Source organism: Bos javanicus, chromosome 1 (genome assembly GCF_032452875.1).
Source record: "Bos javanicus breed banteng chromosome 1, ARS-OSU_banteng_1.0, whole genome shotgun sequence".
Classification (NCBI taxonomy): domain Eukaryota; kingdom Metazoa; phylum Chordata; class Mammalia; order Artiodactyla; family Bovidae; genus Bos; species Bos javanicus.
Window position 1 is genome coordinate 151,969,328 of NC_083868.1, and position 23,232 is coordinate 151,992,559.

The window sequence follows — 23,232 nt, forward strand, 5'->3', positions numbered from 1 at the left end:
TTCCCCCACTCAGCTTTGCCGGCCCTGAGCTCCACACCTCCTCAGTCCCTGGGATTCTAACAGCCGGTAGGCACAGCCCAGGGCAGCCACTAGACACCCTCAACAGCTTCTCTTCTCCAAGTTCCACCTGGAGGATGAATTCAGTTTCGAGGTTCCTTTTAAACCTTTTCACTCATGCAAACTTAAAGCTATAGTTTCAGCTCTTAAAAGGTGGGCATCCACCTTATTCTGTCCTTCTGTTGGAAAAGAGGCAGAGAAGCTAAAAATGGGGAGCAGTCTTTCCAAAGATGGAAAGTTAAAGGAATGCATTGAAATGAGAAGTCATTTAGGAAGTCATTTAGGAAGATTACTTCCCTGGTGTCTCAGATGGTAAAGCCTCTGTCTACAATGAGGGAGACCCGGGTTCGATCCCTGGGTTGGGAAGATCCCCTGGAGAAGGAAATGGCAACTCCCTCCAGTATTTTGGCCTGGAAAATCCCATGGACAGAGGAGCCTGGTGGGCTACAGTCCATGGGGTCGTACAGAGTCAGACACGACTAAGTGACTTCACTTTCTTTCACTTTCTTTAGGAAGATTAGTAAAGACCCCAAATAGACTGTCCATGTTTATAATAAATGTCATTCTAATTCAGCCAGATGGAGCCATAACATGTTGTTGTTCAGTGGTTCAGTTGTGTCCAGCTTTTTGCAATTTCAAGGACTGTAGCATGCCAGGCTTCCCTGTCCTTCACCAACTCCCAGAGTTGGCTCAAACTCATGTCCACTGAGTTGGTGATGCTATCCAACCATCTCATCCTGTCACCCCCTTCTCCTCCTGCCCTCAGTCTTTCCCAGCATCAGGGTCTTTTCCAGTGAGTCAGCTCTTCATATCAGGTAGCCAAAGCATTCAGCTTCAGCTTAAGCATCAGTCCTTACAATGAATGTGTGCTCAGTCACTCAGTCCTTTGTCTGAGTCTTTGCAACCCCATGAACTGTAGCCCACTAGGTTCCTCTGTCCATGAGATTTTTCAGGCAAGAATATTCCAATGAATATTCAGGGTTGATTTCCTTTAGGATTTGGAAAGGAGATCTGGTTAGATCTCCTCGTAGTCCAAGGGACTGTCAAGAGTCTTCTCTAACACCACAGTTCAAAAGTATCAATTCTTTGGTGCTCAGCTTTCTTTAGAGTCCAACTCTCACATCCATACATGACCACTGGAAAAACCATAGCTTTGACTAGATTAGAGCAGTATCATCTGCATATCTGAGGTTGTTAATATTTCTCCCAGCAATCGTGATTTCAATCCTGAAATTAGCAAATGTCATTCATCTAAACCTTACTACAATCTGACTGCAGTTGACGTTACCTCAGACTAACTTAAACCCACGAGTAGGGCTGCATGTAGGAAAATGAAGGGGAGCTGGGGGAAGGGGGAGGAGTCACACAGCCAGACCCCTGAGACATGGAGTACACTGCTGGTGGGTCTCTGGCGGGGATGGGTGTCTGCAGAGAAACGTCTGCAGCTCAGAGTGCTTTGAACAGTTCCCCCCATTCAAATGAGTCCCACAGTCCTTTAAGTTATTATCTTGATGGACAGAATAAAATATATCCAGATTCTGAATTTTTTTTGTATCTGAAGTCAGGCCATAGAATTCTTCAGTAGCTTGGGCATCCATTTTCTCTACCACGTCATCAGCAAACAAAAGCCAGAAGCCATGACTTTTCACCACAGTAAAATGGACATAAAGCCATGATTAGGAGCACTGCCCCAGTGGACCGCCACCACAGCCAGAAGGTACATGCAGTCCAGATGCACCACATCACTGCAGGCGTTGGAGAGCTGCAGTTCCAGCAGGAAGACCACCTGGTAAGATCATTTGGTGTACGTGGAGCTGCTCCCTGTACTTGTACCACTCGACATGCAAGGCCAAAATCATGGGCGGCTTTCTGACGCTCATCCTTTGCTGGGCCTCTGCTGCCACCTGTTTCACGACAATATTCCTGTCCTCTCCACAATGTTTCTGTGTTGCTGAAGTCTCTTAGACAGGGAGCAATAGATACATTCTGCTCCACATTGACACAAAGGTCAAGAAAATCTTCATCTTTTGCTACAGACAGTTTTACAGCTCAAGCATCAAGTTTCATGGGTGAGTGTTCCCTGAGAAATCTCATGGACACAAGTGATTCTGGTTTATCACTCTCTGCAGTTCCTTCACACTGCCATTTTTTAATCTCCCATTTAGTTTCTTCTCTTCCTGCGGGATGTCCGCGTTCAGCAAATAATTTAAACATTCATGAGCATCCTGCTGCACGTAGTTGTCTAAGAGATCGCTTTCGTGTCTCAACCTCGAAACGCACTTCTCTGGTGGGGTCACACTAACCTTCTTCGGGGTGGCAATGCTGTGGAAACAGTCTCCCAGACAGGTCAACAAGTTTTCCTCCTTTCTGGGTTAGGCCTTGTGTGCCAGGACATTCTCCTAGAACCTCTGGCAGGAGTTCAAGGCTGCAGCATGGAACCACAGCAGCATGTGTTTCTGAAGTTGACCAGTTCAAAGCATTGTTCATTGATTGGAAACTGCACTGAATCAATGTCTTTTTCCAGAGTAGAGGCATTGGGTGCCCTTTGAGGCACCACTCAAAATATTTGAGAGTGAGGAACACAGGTGTCCTTCTCTGTCAAATCATCACAGAATACTGCAACCATATTATAGGTGGAGGCAATGTTTCAAACAGCCATTAGTCTAAAGGTTGCATTGATCCCACACCACCGTCTTTATAAGGTGAAAACAGGACTGGCCATGGTGGGGTGTTCAAGGGGAGGCCAGGCGTGGTGGTCCTGGCGGTGGGGAGGTGAGCTGGGGTTAAGCTTTCAGCTTGATGGATAACTTCTAAACAGCAAAAGCGAAGGAGAGAAGACAATAGAAGCCCAGGAGAATACAAAATCACATTTCCAAAGTCCAAGAGAAAATAGTTTACCGAAGAACAATCTTTCAAGTAAAAGTGTGAAATCATGAGATTTTTTTTTTCCAGATAAAAAACAACCAAGGGAGTTTACAACCGTTGTTAAAGAAAAACTCTAAAAGTTGTACCTTAGGCAAAAGAAGCACCATCTTTCCATGTTCTTTTGAAGGTATCAGTGATAGCAACAGAAATGAGGGTAAAGCCAGATAAGGATCAACCAGATAAAACCATAATTATGACAAAGTCTCATTTAGCAGAAATTAACAAAATAAAAAGACAGAAATAAAATACTGGACATTAATATGTGAAATGGGAGTTAAGTCTCTAAGACCCTTGTGTTTTGAGGATAATAGCAAATATATAAGCTAACTTTCGACATTGTTAAGCATGCGTCTTTACTTGCATTTCCAGACCAACTGTGGCAACCGTAGAGACTATTAATGCCACACTAGTGGGGGCAGAGAGGGGCTGGGGACACAGAATGAGAGACTTTGTGTACCTGCTCTCCGTGCAAGCCATCAACACCCTCCTCACCAGGGTTGCCCTGCGGTGCAAAGGAAGATGAGAACGTTAGGCAAAGAGGACCAGGGTACATGTTCTTGTTCTGATGCTAATTTCTTTGCTAATATTGTTCTCAGTTGGTACAAGAATCTAGACCTCCAAAAAAAAAAAAAACATTTATATACTGCATTCATGTATTGCTATTGCTAAGTCACTTCAGTCATGCCCGACTCTGTGTGACCTCATAGACAGCAGCCCACCAGGCTTCCCCGTCCCTGGGATTCTCCAGGCAAGAACACTGGAGTGGGTTGCCATTTCCTTCTCCAATGCATGGCAGCATTAAAAAGCAGTAATTATTTTCTTCCTGAGGTGGATAGTAGCTCTATATACTGTTTTTTCTGACAGCTCAGCTGTTAAAGAAAAGGAACTCAGATTTTGAATGGACAGAAAGACTTCCTTTTAAGTTTTTACACTGAAACAAGTACTGTGACTCCTTCACAAGACTGAATGAAACAGTCCTCACAGGTTGTCTACATGCTAACATTGGTCCTTCTGCCGTTGCGTTTCTTTTTTTTTTTTCGTAGTTTTACATTCTTTTATTCTGAAGCTAAGGCACACAAAGAGTTCCTTGGACTGCAAGGAGATCCAACCAGTCCATTCTGAAGGAGATCAGCCCTGGGATTTCTTTGGAAGGAATGATGCTAAAGCTGAAACTCCAGTCCTTTGGCCACCTCATTCGGAGAGCTGACTCATTGGAAAAGACTCTGAAGCTGGGAGGGATTGGGGGCAGGAGGAGAAGGGGACGACAGAGGATGAGATGGCTGGGTGGCATCACTGACTCGATGGACGTGAGTCTGAGTAAACTCCGGGAGTTGGTGATGGACAGGGAGGCCTGGTGTGCTGCGATTCATGGGGTAGCAAAGAGTCGGACACGACTGAGCGACTGAACTGAACTGAAGGCACACAAAAGCATCCTGAGAATATGCCACTGACTATTTTTTTAGTTTAAAAAGACTGGCAAATATCCCTGAATTAATCTGCATAATGGAAACTTGGATGATTCCAGAAGAAGTAGGAATTAAATGAGTGTGTATGCATATGTATGCATTTTGAAAGACTTAAAAAAAAAAAAAAAAAAACTTCTTTAGAAAAGAACTGAAACACTGGGGCCAACTCGTGATGAAAGTAAAAACTGGCAGCTGTATTGTGATGGTTCATCAAGCATTCCATCACTTTCAAATTATGGATCCTTCATTTTCCCAAGTATCTCAGTGAATGAAGTTGCTCAGTCGTGTCCGACTCTCTGCGACTCCATGGACTGTAGCCTACCAGGCTCCTCCATCCTTGGGGTTTTCCAGGCAAGAGTACTGGGGTGGGTTGCCATTTCCTTCTCCAGAGGATCTTCCCAATCCAGGGATTGAACCCGGGTCTCCTACATTGTAGGCAGACGCTTTACCATCTGAGCCACCAGGGAAACTCTTTTGAAGAAAATAGTTTACAAAGCATCTTTTGAAGAAAAATATTTGAAGTTCTGCAAGCAGAATAATGAAGAAGGCAATGGCACCCCACTCCAGTACTCTTGCCTGGAAAATCCCGTGGACGGAGGAGCCTGGTAGGCTGCAGTCCATGGGGTCACTAAGAGTCGGACAAGACTCAGTGACTTCACTTCACTTTTCACTTTCATGCATTGGAGAAGGAAATGGCAACCCACTCCAGTGTTCTTGCCTGGAGAATCCCAGGGACGGGGGAGCCTGGTGGGCTGCCGTCTATGGGGTCGCACAGAGTCGGACACGACTGAAGCGACTTAGCAGCAGCAGCAGCAGCAAGCAGAATAAGATGCATGTCACATATGTGGGATGGTTGGTTGATTTACTCCTACTGGCCACACAAGGAAATCAAGTTTCAGGCATTTTTTTTAGCAAACATATGGCTGAGTTAGAGAATGAATATGAGCACATGAAGCTGCTGGGCTAAAATTACATGCTGTGTTGGGCACAGGCTATAGGGGTGGGTCAGTGGTACCAGGAGACCTGGTACCTATCAGCCATTGTTTGACTTTTCACCACTTTTTAACCATTCCCAAGGGTAATGTGGGGAACAGAGAAGGAACCTAATAAATTTTTCTGAATGAATGGACAAGCAAATGGATACTTTGCTTCTGAATACACAGCCATTCCCTACTATGCCAGCTCCTTTGCAGCTGTGTGCTAGCATCTCTCTCCTACTTGACACCAAGCTTGACCATGCCTTGAATTCAGGACCAACTCTTCCAAATAAACATGACAAACAGATGGCTCAATTTTTACAGAATTAGCAAGGCTTAAAAGTTATACAGATCCAGGCCGTGAGCCTGAAATACATGCCTTACAATTAGCCATTCATTAGCGTGGCAGTTTGGCCATTAATGACATCTGACATATTCCCCCCCCCTTTTTTTTTTTTTGACATATTCCCTTTTCTGAAAGTTTTAAGTCCCACCTCACTCAAGGAAGGAAAAACAAGTGAATTCATTATCGTGTTTCCCAAAGAGTCAGTTCTCCAGTTTGAAAAGAGTAAGGAAGGTCACTCACTTTTTCTCCTGAAAATCCTCTTGCTCCCTAAAGTTAAGAAGAAATAAAAATGACTGAGATTGAATGAGGCTTTTAAACTATTGTTTCACTTAGAGAACCATATGTCCCTAATTTCAAGAAAATGTAATTTTTTAGATCAAAATGAAGGTTCCTCCTCCAGTAACCATAATGGACATCACAGCCTTCTGATCACTACCACTTCCCTGCACCTGTGATGTGAAGAAAATTGCATCTTGCCACTCCTCACACAGTAAGGGCTGAGCTGGAAACAGTAGTGACCTTCCACTTATAACAATCACACTTTGTCGCACAAAATTGAGAATACACTGAATAACAAGCATGAGAAGGCTTCCAGGAACAACAGCATAAATTCATTGAAAGAGAAACATTAGAATATGCAGAATATAGTCATTGTGGTCAGAAAAACTCTATAGGACTCTGAAGCTGCAGACAAGACTTTCTAGCCTTACTGAAGGAGACTGTCTAATCCTGGAAAGTTAGGAAACATTTAAGGCAATGATGCCCCACCCATCAGCCTTTAATGTTTTAAGGGTCTCAAGCCCCGCCTCCAGCTGCCAGTTCTGTGACTCATCTCCTGAGGGTTCTTTCCTGGAGCCAGAGCCTGTCCACACACAAGGCGGTCCAGAAGTACTGGGGAATTAATGCCCCTTGAGAGCAACCCTCAGCTAATGCCTGATAGCATTTGGGTACATGAATACCCCACCCCCTCACCCTCGAGTGGGATAACACTGAAGTGCACATTTGCTCCACGCCGGCTCCCATGGTTCCCCAGCAGAATTAAGCTCTGTCCACCCACAGTGGTTATTGAACAAGGCAGCCTTTTGAGGCCACCTTCCCTTCCATCTCACTTCTCCGCATCTCATACTCCACTACCAGAGTTTACTTTGGTCCCCTCCCAACAAACTATTTACACTGGATTCCTTTTCTCAGGCTCTACTTCTACTTCTAGGAAACCCTCCCTGTGAGAAGAGTGAAAACATCACAGCTCTGTTGAAGAATTAAGATTTTCCTTAAACTCAAGGGATAAAACAGAGACAAGGAAAGAATGCCGCAGCTCAAGGTCACACTCACCTTGGCACCTCGTGGACCCCAGCAACCTTCCTCACCTCGGGGTCCAGAAAGGCCTCGGGGGCCTCTTTCTCCCTGTGGAATAATGACACACATAGAGACAATCCAGCAGCTATCTCAACCACCACCCAATCGGCTCCAGCTAGCGGTAACGGCCATCCGAGTGACTAAAATACAACACGATCCTTACAAGTCCTTTCACATCCTCAAAGACCCAATCGGATCACCTGCAAGGCAATCAGAATGTTCATCCAGCAACTGCCCACACTGATGACTCCAAATTATCTAGATTTTTAATCCGTTCAGTCAAGCCACTTTGGGAAAACTTAAGCACTCAAACAAAACAGAAGGTGTGTTTGAACATTTCCTCCAGGCAGCCAAAACTGGATGAACGTTTCCTTGTGCTCCACAGAGAATAAACCACACTGTTTAACTCTCTCGTCTTGGTGAAATCCCGCTCACCCCTAAGGTGTAGACCATGTATCACCTCTCCTCCTGAGAAGCTGTTTCTGCTATACTGTGTCACTATCTGTTTTCCGTGTTATATTCCTGCTGTAGTATGAGTTCTTAGAGACAAGGACAACGTCTCATTTCTTTGTCTCTGGGTTTCCAGCCATAAGCATACTGCCTGGCACACAGTATCGTCCAATCAAGACTTGAAGAATGACTTTCTGAATCCTACCAACTAATATGACCTCTTGATCTAATACTGGAGGCAAAGGGGGACGGTAAATATCATGCCTTTTGCCGAACTGATTCAAGGTAAAGTAAAAAGTAGTGTATATCCCATGAGACTTTCATCAAAAGAAGGTCTGCAAATATGAACAGCTGCTGCTGCTGCTGCTAAGTCGCTTCAGTCGTGTCCGACTCTTTGCGACCCCGTAGAAAGCAGCCTACCATGCTCCTCCGTCCTTGGGATTCTCCAGGCAAGAATGCTGGAGTGGGTTGCCATTTCCTTTTCCAATGCATGAAAGTGAAAAGTGAAAAGTGAAAGTGAAGTAGCTCAGTCATGTCTGACTCTTCGTGACCCCATGGACTGCAGCCCACGAGGCTCCTCCATCCGTGGGATTTTCCAGGCAAGAGTACTGGAGTGGGTTGCCATTGCCTTCTCCGTATGAACAGCTAACTTTGACTTAATGAGGCCAGATAACTTCCCTACAAACACTGCCCAGACAGTAGAAGGGAACATGGGAACATGAGAGGTACTCTGGGTCTGAAATGAAAGGACCTGGGTTTGGACCCTAGTGTAATAGAGAAGGAACCTGGTATTCTGTTACCAGTACAGGGCTTTCCAGGTGGCACTAGTGGTAAAGAGCCTGCCTGCCAATTCAGGAGGCAGGAGAGATGCAGGTTCTTCCCAGGGTCTGCAAGATCCCCTGGAAGAGGGAGAGGCAGCCCACTTAGCATTCTTGCCTGGAGACTCCCATGGGCAGAGGAGCCCAGCGGGTGGGCTACAGTCCATAAGGCTGCAAAGAGTCAGGCCTGAATGAAGTGGCTTAACACACACCCCCATACACACAAGTAAATCACTAAAGGATGTCGCCTATAAATTGGGCATAGCGGCCTCTCTCAGGGAACGCTACCTTCCCATGCCTGTGTGTGCATGCTCAGTCGCGTCTGACTCTGCAATCCCATGGACTGTACCCCGCCAGGCTCCTCTGTCCATGGGATTTCCCAGGCAAGAATACTGGAGTGGGCTTGCCATCTCCTCCTCCAGGGGTCTTCCCAACCCAGGGATCTAACCCAGGTCTCCTGTGTCTCCTGCACAAACCACAAGTGTCAGATTTTTTTCCCCTTCTCTCTACAAAACTAAAAGGAGGTTTCTTTTAAATCCTGTGCTGTCATGATGATTCCTGGTTCCGCCTAAACTTTTCTCAAACCTTTAGCTAACGAATGCGTTTTTCTTATGGAAATGTTCTTCTTAAGCTATGTTAATGAACTATGTATTTGCCTTGGAATCTGCTTTTCTTCAAGTAGGCTCTGCCTAAGACCCAAAGCTTGAAAGGATAATGTCTCAACAAACCAGTACATCTTACTCATGGAAATGTTCTCTTCAGTTCAGTTCAGTTCAGTTCAGTCACTCAGTCGTGTCTGATCCTTTGCGACCCCATGAATCGCAGCACTCCAGGCCTCCCTGTCCATCACCAACTCCCGGAGTTCACTCAGACTCGTGTCCATCGAGTCAGTGATGCCATCCAGCCATCTCATCCTCTGTCGTCCCTTTCTCCTCCTGCCCCCAATCCCTCCCAGCATCACAGTCTTTTCCAATGAGTCAACTCTTCGCATGAGGTGGCCAAAGTACTGGAGTTTCAGCTTTAGCATCATTCCCTCCAAAGAAATCCCAGGACTGATCTCCTTCAGAATGGACTGGTTGGATCTCCTTGCAGTCCAAGGGACTCTCAAGAGTCTTCTCCAACACCACAGTTCAAAAGCATCAATTCTTCGGCGCTCAGCTTTCTTCACAGTCCAACTCTCACATCCATACATGACCACAGGAAAAACCATAGCCTTGACTAGACGAACCTTTGTTGGCAAAGTAATGTCTCTGCTTTTGAGTATGCTATCTAGGTTAGTCATAACTTTCCTTCCAAGGAGTAAGTGTCTTTTAATTCCATGGCTGCAGTCACCATCTGCAGTGATTTTGGAGCCCAGAAAAATAAAGTCTGACACTGTTTCCACTGTTTCCCCATCTATTTCCCATGAAGTGATGGGACCAGATGCCTTGATCTTCATTTTCTGAATGTTGAGCTTTAAGCCAACTTTTTCACTCTCCACTTTCACTTTCATCAAGAGGCTTTGTAGTTCCTCTTCACTTTCTGCCATAAGGGTGGTGTCATCTGCATATCTGAGGTTATTGATATTTCTCCCGGAAATCTTGATTCCAGCTTGTGTTTCTTCTAGTCCAGCGTTTCTCATGATGTACTCTGCATATAAGTTAAATAAAGCAGGGTGACAATATACAACCTTGACATACTCCTTTTCCTATTTGGAACCAGTTTGTTGTTCCATGTCCAGTTCTAACTGTTGCTTCCTGACCTGCATACACATTTCTCAAGAGGCAGGTCAGGTGGTCTGGTATTCCCATCTCTTTCAGAATTTTCCACAGTTTATTGTGATCCACACGGTCAAAGGCTTTGGCATAGTCAATAAAGCAGAAATAAATGTTTTTCTGGAACTCTCTTGCTTTTCCGATGATCCAGCAGATGTTGGCAATTTGATTTCTGGTTCCTCTGCCTTTTCTAAAACCAGCTTGAACATCAGGAAGTTCACGGTTCACGTATTGCTGAAGCCTGGCTTGGAGAATTTTGAGCATTACTTTACTAGCATGTGAGATGAGTGCAATAGTGCAGTAGTTTGAGCATTCTTTGGCATTGCCTTTATTTAGGATTGGAATGAAAACTGACCTTTTCCAGTCCTGTGGCCACTGCTGAGTTTTCCAAATTTGCTGGCATATTGAGTGCAGCACTTTCACAGCATCATCTTTCAGGATTTGGAATAGCTCAACTGGAATTCCATCACCTCCACTAGCTTTGTTCGTAGTGATGCTTTCTAAGGCCCACTTGACTTCACATTCCAGGATGTCTGGCTCTAGGTTAGTGATCACACCATCGTGATTATCTGGGTCGTGAAGATCTTTTTTAGTACAGTTCTTCTGTGTATTCTTGCCACCTCTTCTTAATATCTTCTGCTTCTGTTAGGTCCATACCATTTCTGTCCTTTATCGAGCCCATCTTTGCATGAAATATTCCCTTGGTATCTCTAATTTTCTTGAAGACATCTCTAGTCTTTCCCATTCTGTTGTTTTCCTCTATTTCTTTGCATTGATCATTGAGGAAGGCTTTCTTATTTCTCCTTGCTATTCTTTGGAACTCTGCATTCAGATGTTTATATCTTTCCTTTTCTCCTTTGCTTTTCACTTCTCTTCTTTTCACAGCTATTTGTAAGGCCTCCCAGACAGCCATTTTGCTTTTTTGCATTTCTTTTCCATGGGGATGGTCTTGATCCCTGTCTCCTGTACAATGTCACGAACCTCATTCCATAGTTCATCAGGCACTCTATCAGATCTAGTTCCTTAAATCTATTTCTCACTTCCACTGTATAATCATAAGGGGTTTGATTTAGGTCATACCTGAATGGTCTAGTGGTTTTCCCTACTTTCTTCAATTTAAGTCTGAATTTGGCAATAAGGAGTTAATGATCTGAGCCACAGTCAGCTCCTGGTCTTGTTTTTATTGACTGTATAGAGCCTCTCTTAAGCTATGTTAATGAAACGCTGCATTTGCCTGGAAATCTGCCTTTCTTTAGATTCATGTCAATTGTCCTACAGCCAGAGATGACTCAGCTTGTGCCAATGCTATCTCAAAATGCAGGTTGTGAGAGAGGCGCCTGATGTGTTTCTCTCAGTTTTGAGATATATAACAAATATATTAACAGATATATAATGCCTTGCTAAAAACTAGGCACTCTTTCTGCCCCCTTCTAATGTCTATGTCAGAAGCTTCCTCTATCCCTTTACACTTTAATAAAACTTTATTACACAAGTTTCAAGTGGTCAAGCCTCATCTCTGACCCTAGATTGAAATCCTCACCTCCAGAGGTCATGAATCCCGGTGTGGCTCATGGCTCAAAGCTGCAACCTTTCAACAGGAAACCTCCTGACCAGACCCACCTGTGGGTGACTACAGGGGGAATAAGCTAACACATCCCCTCTGGAAGCTGACAGGAACCTGGAGGTGTTTGACTTTACTCCCACCCCTTTCAGTATAAAAGAAGCCAGAATTCTAACTCAGGCAAGACAGTTCTTTGGGACGTGAGCCCACCGTCTTCTCTGTCTGCCAGCTATCCAAATAAAGTTGCTATTCCTCGCCCCAACAACTCATCTGTCAATTTATGGGCCTGTCAAGAGGTGAGCAGCATAAGCTTGGACTCAGTAACAGTAATTCTGCTTGTTTTGTGAGTACATGACTCTGTAAATTAGTTTCCTCCCCTGATAAAATATGATGAATCTGGATAATACTGATTCTACTGATTCTTTGAATCATTTGTAGGCTTGCTGCAATGAATACATGAAATACTACATTGGAAGTACTGCTCAAATTGCATGGAGAAGGCAAATGAGGTGTTTTATACCTAACAGACAGCAGGAGATAAGACAAGCACAGGTTCTGGCTTCAGACAGATGTGGGTTCAGGTACACCTTCAACCCTTTGAGGAGTTCAGGATTTGGGGGTCCTGATCCACTTGTCTACTTGGAGGGCCTTGAAATAAACCTTTCTCTGCTCCAAGCTGGGTTTTGGTTTGGGCCTCACTGTGCATTGGGCACACAGACTTGCGTTCAGTAACAGTTACGCTGGGTGAAATAAGACAAAAACTGCGGGGAGCAAGCTCCACCCATGGCAAAGGTCATGAGGAAGGAGGCTAGGCATACGCAAAGGCGGGATCGAGCCTCAGGAGTCCCCCTGGAAATTCTCGAGCATCTACCCCCAAAACCAGAGTCTGCCTACTTTCTGCTTTGTGCTTTCACCTACACCTCTGACTTTATGGGGGGCTGTCCCCACTACCTCTCTCTGAAAAAGAGTTAGCTTACAGCTCCAGTTAATAATTCCCGGGTGTGACCGTGTTTAACCTACAAACTCCTTTGGAAATCCTCTAGCCTGCCTGAATAGGTTTTCCGGCCACATGTGATTGTTCAGAGCCTCCCAACTGGGAGAGGCAGGAGATGTTCTAAACTGTCTAAACACAGATTCCTTTGAGTAGTTAAAAGATTGACTAGAAATTGTATTGGTGAAGGGTTTTTCACTTATTGGGCCAATGTTTGCTGCTAAGTCTCCATACTCCTTACCTACTGTGTCCTTGGCAGTGTATTGATTGATATAATGGGTGTATAGAAATGTAAGTAGTAGCCTCAATATTTGTAACCTTGAACCCTTGAGTTAATTCTTTTCTTGATTGAGCCCACCTCACCTTTGCCCTATAGGAATGCAGCTTTGTCCAGTGCTTTTTTGGAGGCTGGTGCCTGACTTTGGAATAATCACCTTTAGAGAAAGATAAGTTTCTTAAAATGTTAACAGGCCTCCTGGCCAGAAGATGATGTAATTCACCTGAACTTTTGCATATGATAAGTATGAAAGCCTGGCTTCGATTAGGACCAGGAACTGCTGTCCTTGCATGACTCCACCCTTTCCCCCATTATCCTCTATGCATAACTTAAGGTATAAAAACTACTTTGGAAAATAAAGTGCGGGCCTTGTTCACTGAAACTTGGTCTCCCCATGTCGCTCTTTCTCTCAAATTCTGGCTGAGTCTCCATCTGGAGTGTGGAACCCGCCATGCTTGCTAATTATGCCTGGGCTTCTAAGATCCGACCAGGGAGGCCTCAGTGTCTCCTCTCCTTCGGGAGAACTGAAGGACGCCTACAGCCTACGTAAGTGGTGCAAGCTTCTTGTCTTGAAGTTTTATTGGTCTCCGGCGTAAACCAAGCTACTCAGCCTCTTTTCTCCACTAAATTTTCCTACTGAGCTATCCTCATCCTATTACTCTTTATATCTTTGATAAAATATTTAAATAAATAGGTTGCCGACGCTGTCCCCGCTTCGAATACCCTGGATCAGCCGGGGCTGGTCCCCGGCAAAAAACACTGTAAGATTCTGTTTAATGAGGCACTTAGGGTAGTCAACTTCATAGAGACAGAGTAGAATAGTGGTTGCCAGGAACTGAGCAGAGAGAAGCTGTGGAGTTAGCATTTAATAGGTACAGAGTTCCAGCTTGCAAAATGGAAAGCTTTCTGGAGAAGGATGGTGGGGATGACCACACAACATGGATGCACTTACCACCACTAAGCTGAACGGTTAAAAATGGTGATGATATAAAGTTGATTTTATGTGTATTTTACCACAATTAAAAATTAGAAAGAAACGTGTGAAGGAAAAGACCCCCCACTCCTATGACTTCTATTTTTATTTTCTGAAGTTCCACTTGATGTACTACATGATTGTGTGTTTTTTTTCTTTTTTTCAAAATTAGTCCTCAGAAAAGAGTATTCCTAAATTTGAATCTTCCAAAGTCTTTACAAAGTTTCTCATATTTAGAAGACTCTCTCCATTACATTACTTTGAACAGCATTGCATTGGCACCCAGTCAGAGTTAATTTGAGATATTTATGGGGTGTTTATGGAGGTCACCCAGCAGATTAGTTTAAAAAGGAAAAAAAGGGCGGGTGGTAAGGAACTCTAACAGAGATTATGACAATTTAAAATGTTAGCTACCATGAAACCTGGCACTAGTGGTAAAGAACCTGCCTGCCAGTGCAAGAGACATAAGAGACAAGAGTTTAATCCCTGGGATGGGAAGCTCCCCTGGAGGAGGGCATGGCAACTCACTCCGGTATTCTTGCCTGGAGAATCCCCATGGACAGAGGAGCCTGGAGGGCTACAGTCCCCAGGGTCGCAAGGAGTTAAACATGACTGAAGTACCCGGGCACACCCCTTGAAATAAGACTTGTAACAGTCACTTTTACAAACAATAAATTTGTGATTACACAGTGGAAACCATAAAAATATTCTTAGAATAAAAAGTGAGGCAAAGGGTTTTTGCAGCTGAACCTAAAATTTGTAAGGACAGTCTTCAAAAACAGACTTAAAAGTGAACACAATATACTCTAGAAAGCCAGGTGAGAAGCTTCCAAGAAGCGGCTTCAATAATGCTGAAGTAACTGACAGAGAAACTATATGGGAAGAATTTTTAATAAAATGGTTTGATAAAAACATGAGAAGGAGAAAAAGCATAATTTCTAATTTAGAATACTTTTTAACATAATGAAAGACTTTAAAATGTTTATGTGTAACTAAGTTAAATATTATAAGTAGACATTGGTCTCATTCACCTACATATCTATAAGTTCACATTTTCTAACTGGGCAAAAGAATTTTAGGATGTTCTCATAAGAAAATAACAACTTCCCTGGTGGCTCAGATGGAAAAGCGTCTGCGTACAATGCAGGAGAAAATAGGAATTGTCTTAAAATGGGCATATATGTTAAATTATTTGGAGAAGAAAATTCAGGCTTACTGAATTTCTCATTCAGAATTTAGTTCTATCCTGTTTAAAAATTGGTGTTCTATTGCTCACAGCAGTTGCTTTATTAAAGCTAACAATTATAGTCATGACTTAATGGAAAGAATTACATCACTAAAAGCTTTTCAAATGTTGGACTGGTGCAAGTTATTACATGAAAAAATGGAATTAGAAGAAGAAAAAGTATCTTATGTTGCAAATGAAAAGAAAAAATGTATATACAATGTATAGTGTGGTGCCTCTGGCAGGTAGGAAGCTCTCAACAAATGTTACCTGTTTTTGTTACTATGGAAGTAATGTATTTTTTGTGACTTTGGATAATCTGACTAATTTGACATAAACAAAGACTTGATCTGTGCCTAGTAAACCACCATCTCATTATAGGTTGTTCAGTCACTCAGTCCTGTCCAACTCTTTGCTACCACATGGACTGCAGCATGCCAGGCTTCCCTGTCTTTGACTATCTCCTGAAGTTGCTCAAACTCATGTCCACTGAGTAGATGATGCCATCCAACCATCTCATCATCTATCGCCCCCTCTCCTCCTACCCTCCATCTTTCCCAGCATCAAGGTGTTTTCCAATAAGTCAGTTCTTCACATCAGGTGGCCAAAGTATTAGAGTTTCAGCATCAGTTCTTTCAATGAATATTCAGGGTTGATTTTTTTTTTAGGATTGACTGGTTTGATTTCCATGCTATCCAAGGAATTTTCAAGAGTCTTCTCCAACACCACAGTTTGAAAGCATCAATTCTTCAATGCTCAGGCTTCCTTATGGTCCAACTCTCACACCCATAGTAAATACTGGAAAAAACATAGCTTTGACGTTCATCTTATGGACCTTAGTCAGCAAAGGGATGTCTCTGCTTTGTAATACACTATCTAGGTTTTTCAAAGCTTTTCTTTCAAGGAGCAAGCATCTTTTAATTTCATGGCTGCAGTCACTAGTCCCAGTGATTTTGGAGCCCAAGAAAATAGTCACTCTTTCCATTTTTTTCCCCATCTATTTGCCATGAAGTGATGGGACTGGATGACATGATTGTCACTTTTTGAATGTTGAGTTTTAAGCTAGCTTATTCACTCTCCTCTTATCTTCATCAAGTGGCTCTTTAGTACCTCTTTGGTCTCTGCCATTACGGTGGCATATATGATGTTTTTGATATTTCTCCCAGCAACCTTGATTCCAGCTTGAACTTCATCCAGCTCGGCATTTCGTGTGATGTACTTTGCATAAAAGTAAAATAAGCAGTGACAAAATACAGCCTTGATGTACTCCTTTCCCAGTTTGGAACCAGTCCATTGTTACAGAATAACTGTTGTAGTCATAGAGGTTGTAGCAGTTTTCATTCCCACCAACAATGCAAGAAAGTTCCCTTTTCTCCACACCCTCTTCATCATTTATTGTTTGTTGACTTTTTGATAATGGCCATTCTTACTGGTGTGAGGTGATATCTCAATGTATTTTGATTTGCATTGCTCTAATAATAAGCAATGTTGAGCATCTTTTTGTGCATTTATTAGCCATCTGTAGGCCTTCTTCAGAGAAATGTCTGTTTCGGTCTTTTTCCCACTTTTTGATTGGGTTGTTTTTTCCCGGTATTGACTTCTGTGAACTGCTTGTATATTTTGGAAATTAATCATTTGACAGTTGTTTCATTTGCTATTATTTTCTCCCGTTCTGAGGGTTGTCTTTTCACCTTGTTTATAGTTTTCTTCGCAGTGCAAAAGTTTTTAAATTTAATTAGGTCCCACTTGTTTATTTTTGTTTTTAATTTCCATTTCTCTAGGAGGGGGGGGGTCATAGAGAATCTTGCTGTGATTTATGTCATAGAGTGTCCTGCCTATGTTTTCCTCTAAGAGTTTTATAGTTTCTGGTCTTGAATTTAGGTCTTTAATCCATCTTGAGTTTATCTTTGTGTGTGGTGTTAGGAAGTGTTCTAATTTCATTCTTTTACATGTAGCTGTCCAGTTTTCCCAGCACCACTTATTGAAGAGCCTATCATTGCCCTGTTGTGTATTCTTGCCTCCTCTGTCAAAAATAAGGTACCCATAGATATGTGGGTTTATCTCTGGGCTTTCTATCTTGTTCCAATGGTCTATATTTCTGTTTTTAAGACAGTATTCTATCTTGTAGATTTGTAGTATAGTCTGAAGTTAGGAAGGTTGATTCCTCCAGTTCTACTCTTCTTTCTCAAGATTGCTTTGGGTATTCAGGGTCTTATGTGTTTCCATATGAACTGTGAGATTTTTTTTTTATTCTAGTTCTGTGAAAAATGCCATTGGTGATTTGATAGGGATCACATTGAATATGTAGATTGCATTTGGTAGTATAATCATTTTCATGATATTGATTCTTCCAACCCAGGAACATAGAGTATCTCTCCATCTGTTTGTGTCATCTTTGATTTCTTTCATCAATGTCTTATAGTTTTCTGTGTACAGCTCTTTTGTCTCCTCAGGTGGGTTTATTTCTAGATATTTTATTCTTCTAGGAATGGTGAATGGGATTGACTCCTTAATTTCTCTTTCTGATTTTTCATTGTCAGTGTATAGGAATGCAAGTGGTTTCTGTGTACTGATTTTGTATCCTGCAACTTTGCTAACTTCACTGATTAACTCTAGCAATTTTCTGATACTGTCTTCAGGGTTTTTATGTTTAGTATCATGTCATCTGCCAACAGTGAGATTTTTACTTCTTCTTTTCCAACCTGGATACATTTTATTTCTTTTTCTTCTCTGATTGCCATAGCTAGGACTTCCAAAACTATGTTGAATAATAGTGGTGAGAGTGGACATCCTTGTCTTATTCCTGATCTTAGAGGGAATGCGTCAGTTTTTCACCATTAAGAATAATATTTGCTGTGAGTTTAACATATATGGCCTTTACTATGCTGAGGAAGATTCCTTCTATGCCCATTTTTTTAAGAGTTTTTATCATAAATGGGTACTGGATTTTGTCAAAGGCTTTTTCTGCATCTATAGAGACTATCGTATGGCTTTTATCTTTCAGTTTGTTAATATGATGTATCACATTGATTGCTTGGCATATATTGAAGAATCCTTGCATAACTGGCATAAACCAACTTGATCATGGTGTATGATCTGTTTAATGTGTTGTTGAACTCTGTTGTGAGAATTTTGTTGAGGATTTTTGCATCTATGTTCATCAGTGATATTGGCCTGTAATTTTCTTTTTATGTGTTGTCTTTGTCTGGTTTTGGTATCAAGGTGATATGAGGCCAATGAGTTTGGAAGTGTTCCTTCCTCTGCAATTTTTTAAAGAGTTTTAGAAGAATAGGCATTAGCGCCTTTCTAACTGTTTGACAGGATTCGCCTGTGAAGCCATCTGGTCCTGGGCTTTTGTGTTTCGGGAGATTTTTTATCACAGTTTCAATTTCAGTGCTTGTGAATGGCGTCTTCATAATTTCTATTTTGTCCTGATTCAATCTTGGAAGATTACACTCTTCTAAGAATCTGTCCATTTCTTCCAGGTTGTCCATCTTATTGGCATGTACTTGCTCATAACAGTCTCTTATGATTTATTTCTGCATTGTCTGTTGTAACCCCTCCTTTTTCATTTCTAATCTTGTTGATTTGATTCCTCTCTCTTTTTTTCTTGATCAGTCTAGCTAAAGGTTTGTCAATTTTGTTTATCTTCTCAAAGATAACTCTTCTTAATATCATATGCTTTTGTTAGCTCCATGCCACTTCTGTCCTTTATTGTGCCCCTCTTTGCATGAAATGTTCCCTTGGTCTCTCTAATTTTCTTCAAAATCCCTAAACCTCATTACAGGTAAATTTTGAAAATATACAGCATCCACGAGTCTGGCAGACTGCATTTTCCAAAGATGGCCACAAGGAAACCTCCACACTCCTCTGCTCTGTGGCCCTTCACCCCCACATCAAGAGGAGGAGTCTAATCCCCCAACCCCATCTGGAATCTGGTCTGGATTTAGTGACACCCTCGCAACCAACAGAACGTGGCCAGCAAGCTTCAGCCCCGGCTGTTGTGTGGCCCCTCCCTGTGAGACTCTGCAGCCTTGGCACTCCACCTCAGCCTGCCCTTCTGCCTCTTAGCCCCTCCAGGGATGGAGAGGAAGCCATCTCAGCATCGGTCCTCCAGTCCCAGGCTTGAGCACAGGCAGCAAGTGAACGAGGGGCAGAGGGAAGCGGGAGAGACCACAGAAACCCAGCAAACAGCAGGAAACAGTTCCTTTTTCAGTTTCCCCACCCAGCATCCCAGAGGGTGACTGCTGTTTTGTACCACCATGGGTGTTCTTGCTGTTGTTGTTGTTGGGGTTGGGGGCAGGGGGAAATAGATATATGAAACAGTTGGCTACTTGTCTTCCTGTAATAGGGAAGAACAAATCTGACTCCACCTTGGATGGGTTTCTTTTACTTTAATTGTAACCAAGCAGGACCCTACTGGGGATGGATCCCTCCCCCATACCCTCTGTTGTAGCTCCTCTCTACAGTATCTAGATAATGGTATTTGATCATATTTACCGAGTTCTCAAGATGCTAAAACCACCACCAAATGGAAGAAATTAACTACTGGATGCTCATGAGCACGTAGCCCCTAGACCTACTGGTGCCTAAGCATTGACATTGTTAACCTAACAGCCCTGTTACCTCACTATCAGCCAATCAGAGAATTGTGCAAGAACTGATCACACACCTGGGATGACCCTCCCCTCTCTGGCCTTTTAAACCACTTCGCTGAAACACACCCCCTCAGAGAGTTCAGGTTTGGGGGGACCATCTGCCCATTCTTCCTGCTTAACCTGAAATGAACCTTTCTGTGCTCCAACTTCAATGCAGTGTCTGGCCTTGCTATGCATGGGCACACAGACTTGGGTTCAGTAACATAACCTTCACATTCTGTGGCTTTTGCTGCAAGTTAATCACCAAAGGGATGTTGCCTAGAGCGTAAAGTACACGTAATGGCCCGTCTCAGTTAACCCTGCCTCCCGTTCCTGTGTTAAGCCAAAATACCTTTGTTTAGCTCAAAGGAAACATCCTGACCAGGCCCACCCACAAATGGATGCAGGAAAGAAAAAATTAACACGACCCCTCCAATCCAATCTGGCTTGCAACAGTATACACCTCTTTTCCTTCACCTCGTCACTTGCCCCTCTCCGCCCATAAAAAGAAACGGCACTCAAACCTGGGCAAGATGGCTCTGTGGGACACTAATCCACTCTCTCAGTCTGCTGGCTTTCCAAATAAAAGTTGCTGTCTCTTGGCCAAACACCTGTCTCTCAGTGGATTGACCTGTCTTGAGATGAGCAGTAGGAACTTGGATTTGGAGAGACTTGTACACTTTGAACATGAACTTACAAATTCTGGACACATTCTGAAACCTGTCCGCCTGCAAGTGGTGCTTCTGCTGTTAGGCAGAAGTCTGACCTTAAGTCCAGTCTGACCTACTTTGCAGGGAAGCAACTTTAAAAGCCATTCAGAGAACTACATGGTTAGAAGTCACCTCTCCAGTGAGAAATGGAAAGAAGACAAGCACTGCTGAGCTATGCTGTCACATGGTGGCTACTGATTGCTTGAAACATGTCTGGTTCCTTTGAGATATGATCTAAGTACAAAACACACACTGGATTTCAGAGGTAAGCTATCTCAACTTTTATGTTAATTACATGCTGATTACACTTAGGGTTCATTGAGTTAAATGTTACTAAAATTAACTTCACCTGGTTTTTGTTTTAAAGCTTTCTTTAAGGCAGCTACTTAAAATATTTTAATTATATAAGACTATGTATACCACTGGAGAATCCCAGGGACGGGGGAGCCTGGTGGGCTGCCGTCTATGGGGTCACACAGAGACGGACACAACTTAAGCGACTTAGCAGCAGCAGCAACAGCAGCATACCACTCACATTATATTCCTAGCTCTTTACTAGAGGGTCTTTATAAAATGTCTTGGTTTTAAGGTGTTAAGACATTAGAGAATGGGGATAAAATCATCACCCGTCCTAGACAGAGGCAGGCTTGAAGACGGTATTTATTTGAAATTAGTATCAATGGCCCTAACGGGTTCGTCAGATCTTAAATTATTCTCTTAAGCTTGACCAGGCTCACTGAACCACAAGCCAAACAGAAAAAAAATAAATAACACTTAGATGACCTCTTAAAACATCATAAAAACAGGAAGTAATATTATCACTACTGCTAAGTAAAATAACAAAGTTCACAATTCACGTTTCTGAATGTATTTCTAACATCTGAGACCATGTTTACCAAGACAAAATAAAAAGCAAAGTTGAGCAATTCTCCCACAAACGTAATCAAAGAAATAGATCCACTTACATAGGCCTCAGCATTTTTCTTTACTTTCTGCTTACTTTCCAAGTTCAAGCATTCTAAATGTTAGAATAATAAAGCGACATGCTATTCTAGGTGGAGCGATTAGAACATTAATACCTGTGTACGCCTGTAGTATGAAAAGTTTGGTCCTGGGACCCCTCAGGTCCCCAAGACCTTTTGAGAAAGGGTACTCACAAAGCTAAAACTGTTTTCCCAACTACACTAAAATATTATGCTTTCCTTTTTCACTCATGTTCTCTCCCAAGTATATAGCAGAGCTTTTAAGAAGTCCACAACCAAGCGACATCACAACAGACTCGGTACAAAAGCAGTTACAGAGGCGCAGTTGCTGTCTCATAAGTTAGACATTAAAGACAGTTAAAACTACAAAAAACAACGCGGTCACTAAAGTATTTTATTTTGGAAAATATAGGGTTTTTTCATAAAGGAATGTGTCATTTCTGCAATGGGTTTATTTTTATTATTTTAAAATAAAATGAATAATTTTAAATTATTTCAGTCTTAACTTCTAATGTGGTAAACTCCAGTCCCCAAGCTGACAATTCTGTCCACAATACACATTGTTATCCATGGTCATCACATGTTAGCAAACTTTTCCTCACCCTAGCATGCATCCAGGGTTATATGCAAACCATCAGTGGTAACTATAACTCCATCACCTTTTTAGCCAGTCAGGACAGAACCTGAGTGATCTTTTTATAAGAATGGCTTTGGTTCTCTTTAATTTATTACTTAAGTGCAATTAAGTATGACTAATATTTGACCCCTTTTACCATATTCTTTTAAGGAGAAAAATAAAATTCAGTACTTACATGACTACCTTCTTCACCAGGATAACCAGGTAACCCATCAGAACCCCTCTCTCCCTGAGGAAAAAAGAAGTCAAAACAAATAACATGGACTTCAAATCCTGCATTTCTCAAATCTACATGAAATAAACATTGTTTCTGATAGACACCCTTGTCTCACTGAGTTGACATTTTATTGATAATCTACTAAATGTCAAGCATAATGCACAGAGACATATAGAAACAAATACTCTTGGCCTGTCTTAAAGTGAAACAGCTAGAACTGGACATGGAACAACAGACTGGTTCCAAATAGGGAGAGGAGCACGTCAAGGCTCTATATTGTCCGCCTGCTTGTTTAACTTATATGCAGAGTACATCATGAGAAACGCTGGGCTGGATGAAGCACAAGCTGGAATCAAGATTGCCGGGAGAATATCAATAACCTCAGATATGCAGATGACACCACCCTTTGAAAGTGAAAGAAGAGAGTGAAAAAGTTGGCTTAAAGCTCAATATTCAGAAAACTAAGATCATGGCATCTGGTCCCATCACTTCATGGGAAATAGATGGGGAAACAGTGGAAACAGTGTCAGATTTTATTTTGGGGGGCTCCAAAATCACTGCAGATGGTGACTGCAGCCATGAAATTAAAAGATGCTTGCTCCTTGGAAGAAAAGTTATGACCAACCTAGATGGCATATTTAAAAGCATAGACATTACTTTGCCAACAAAGGTCCAACTAGTCAAAGCTATAGTTTTTCCAGTAGTCATGTATGGATGTGAGAGTTGGACTATAAAGAAAGCTGAGCGCTGAAGAACTGATGCTTTTGAACTGTGGTGTTGGAGAAGACTTTGAGAGTCCCTTGGACTGCAAGGAGATCCAACCAGTCCATCCTAAAGGAGACCAGTCCTGGGTGTTCTTTGGAAGGACTGAT

The 23,232-nt window shown here is 42.5% G+C and overlaps 1 protein-coding gene and 1 pseudogene across 1 annotated transcript in view; both read right to left on the reverse strand.

The window, feature by feature from the left end:
* Positions 1–23,232, reverse strand: part of LOC133253004 (collagen alpha-4(VI) chain-like) — a 119,632-nt gene that overhangs the window by 72,976 nt on the left and 23,424 nt on the right. The window contains 4 exon segments of the mRNA XM_061426121.1: positions 3,440–3,484; positions 6,012–6,038; positions 7,104–7,175; positions 22,319–22,372. Of these exon segments, the coding sequence (XP_061282105.1) occupies positions 3,440–3,484; positions 6,012–6,038; positions 7,104–7,175; positions 22,319–22,372 (198 nt within the window).
* LOC133254936 (ubiquitin carboxyl-terminal hydrolase 46-like) lies at positions 1,561–3,097 on the reverse strand (annotated as a pseudogene).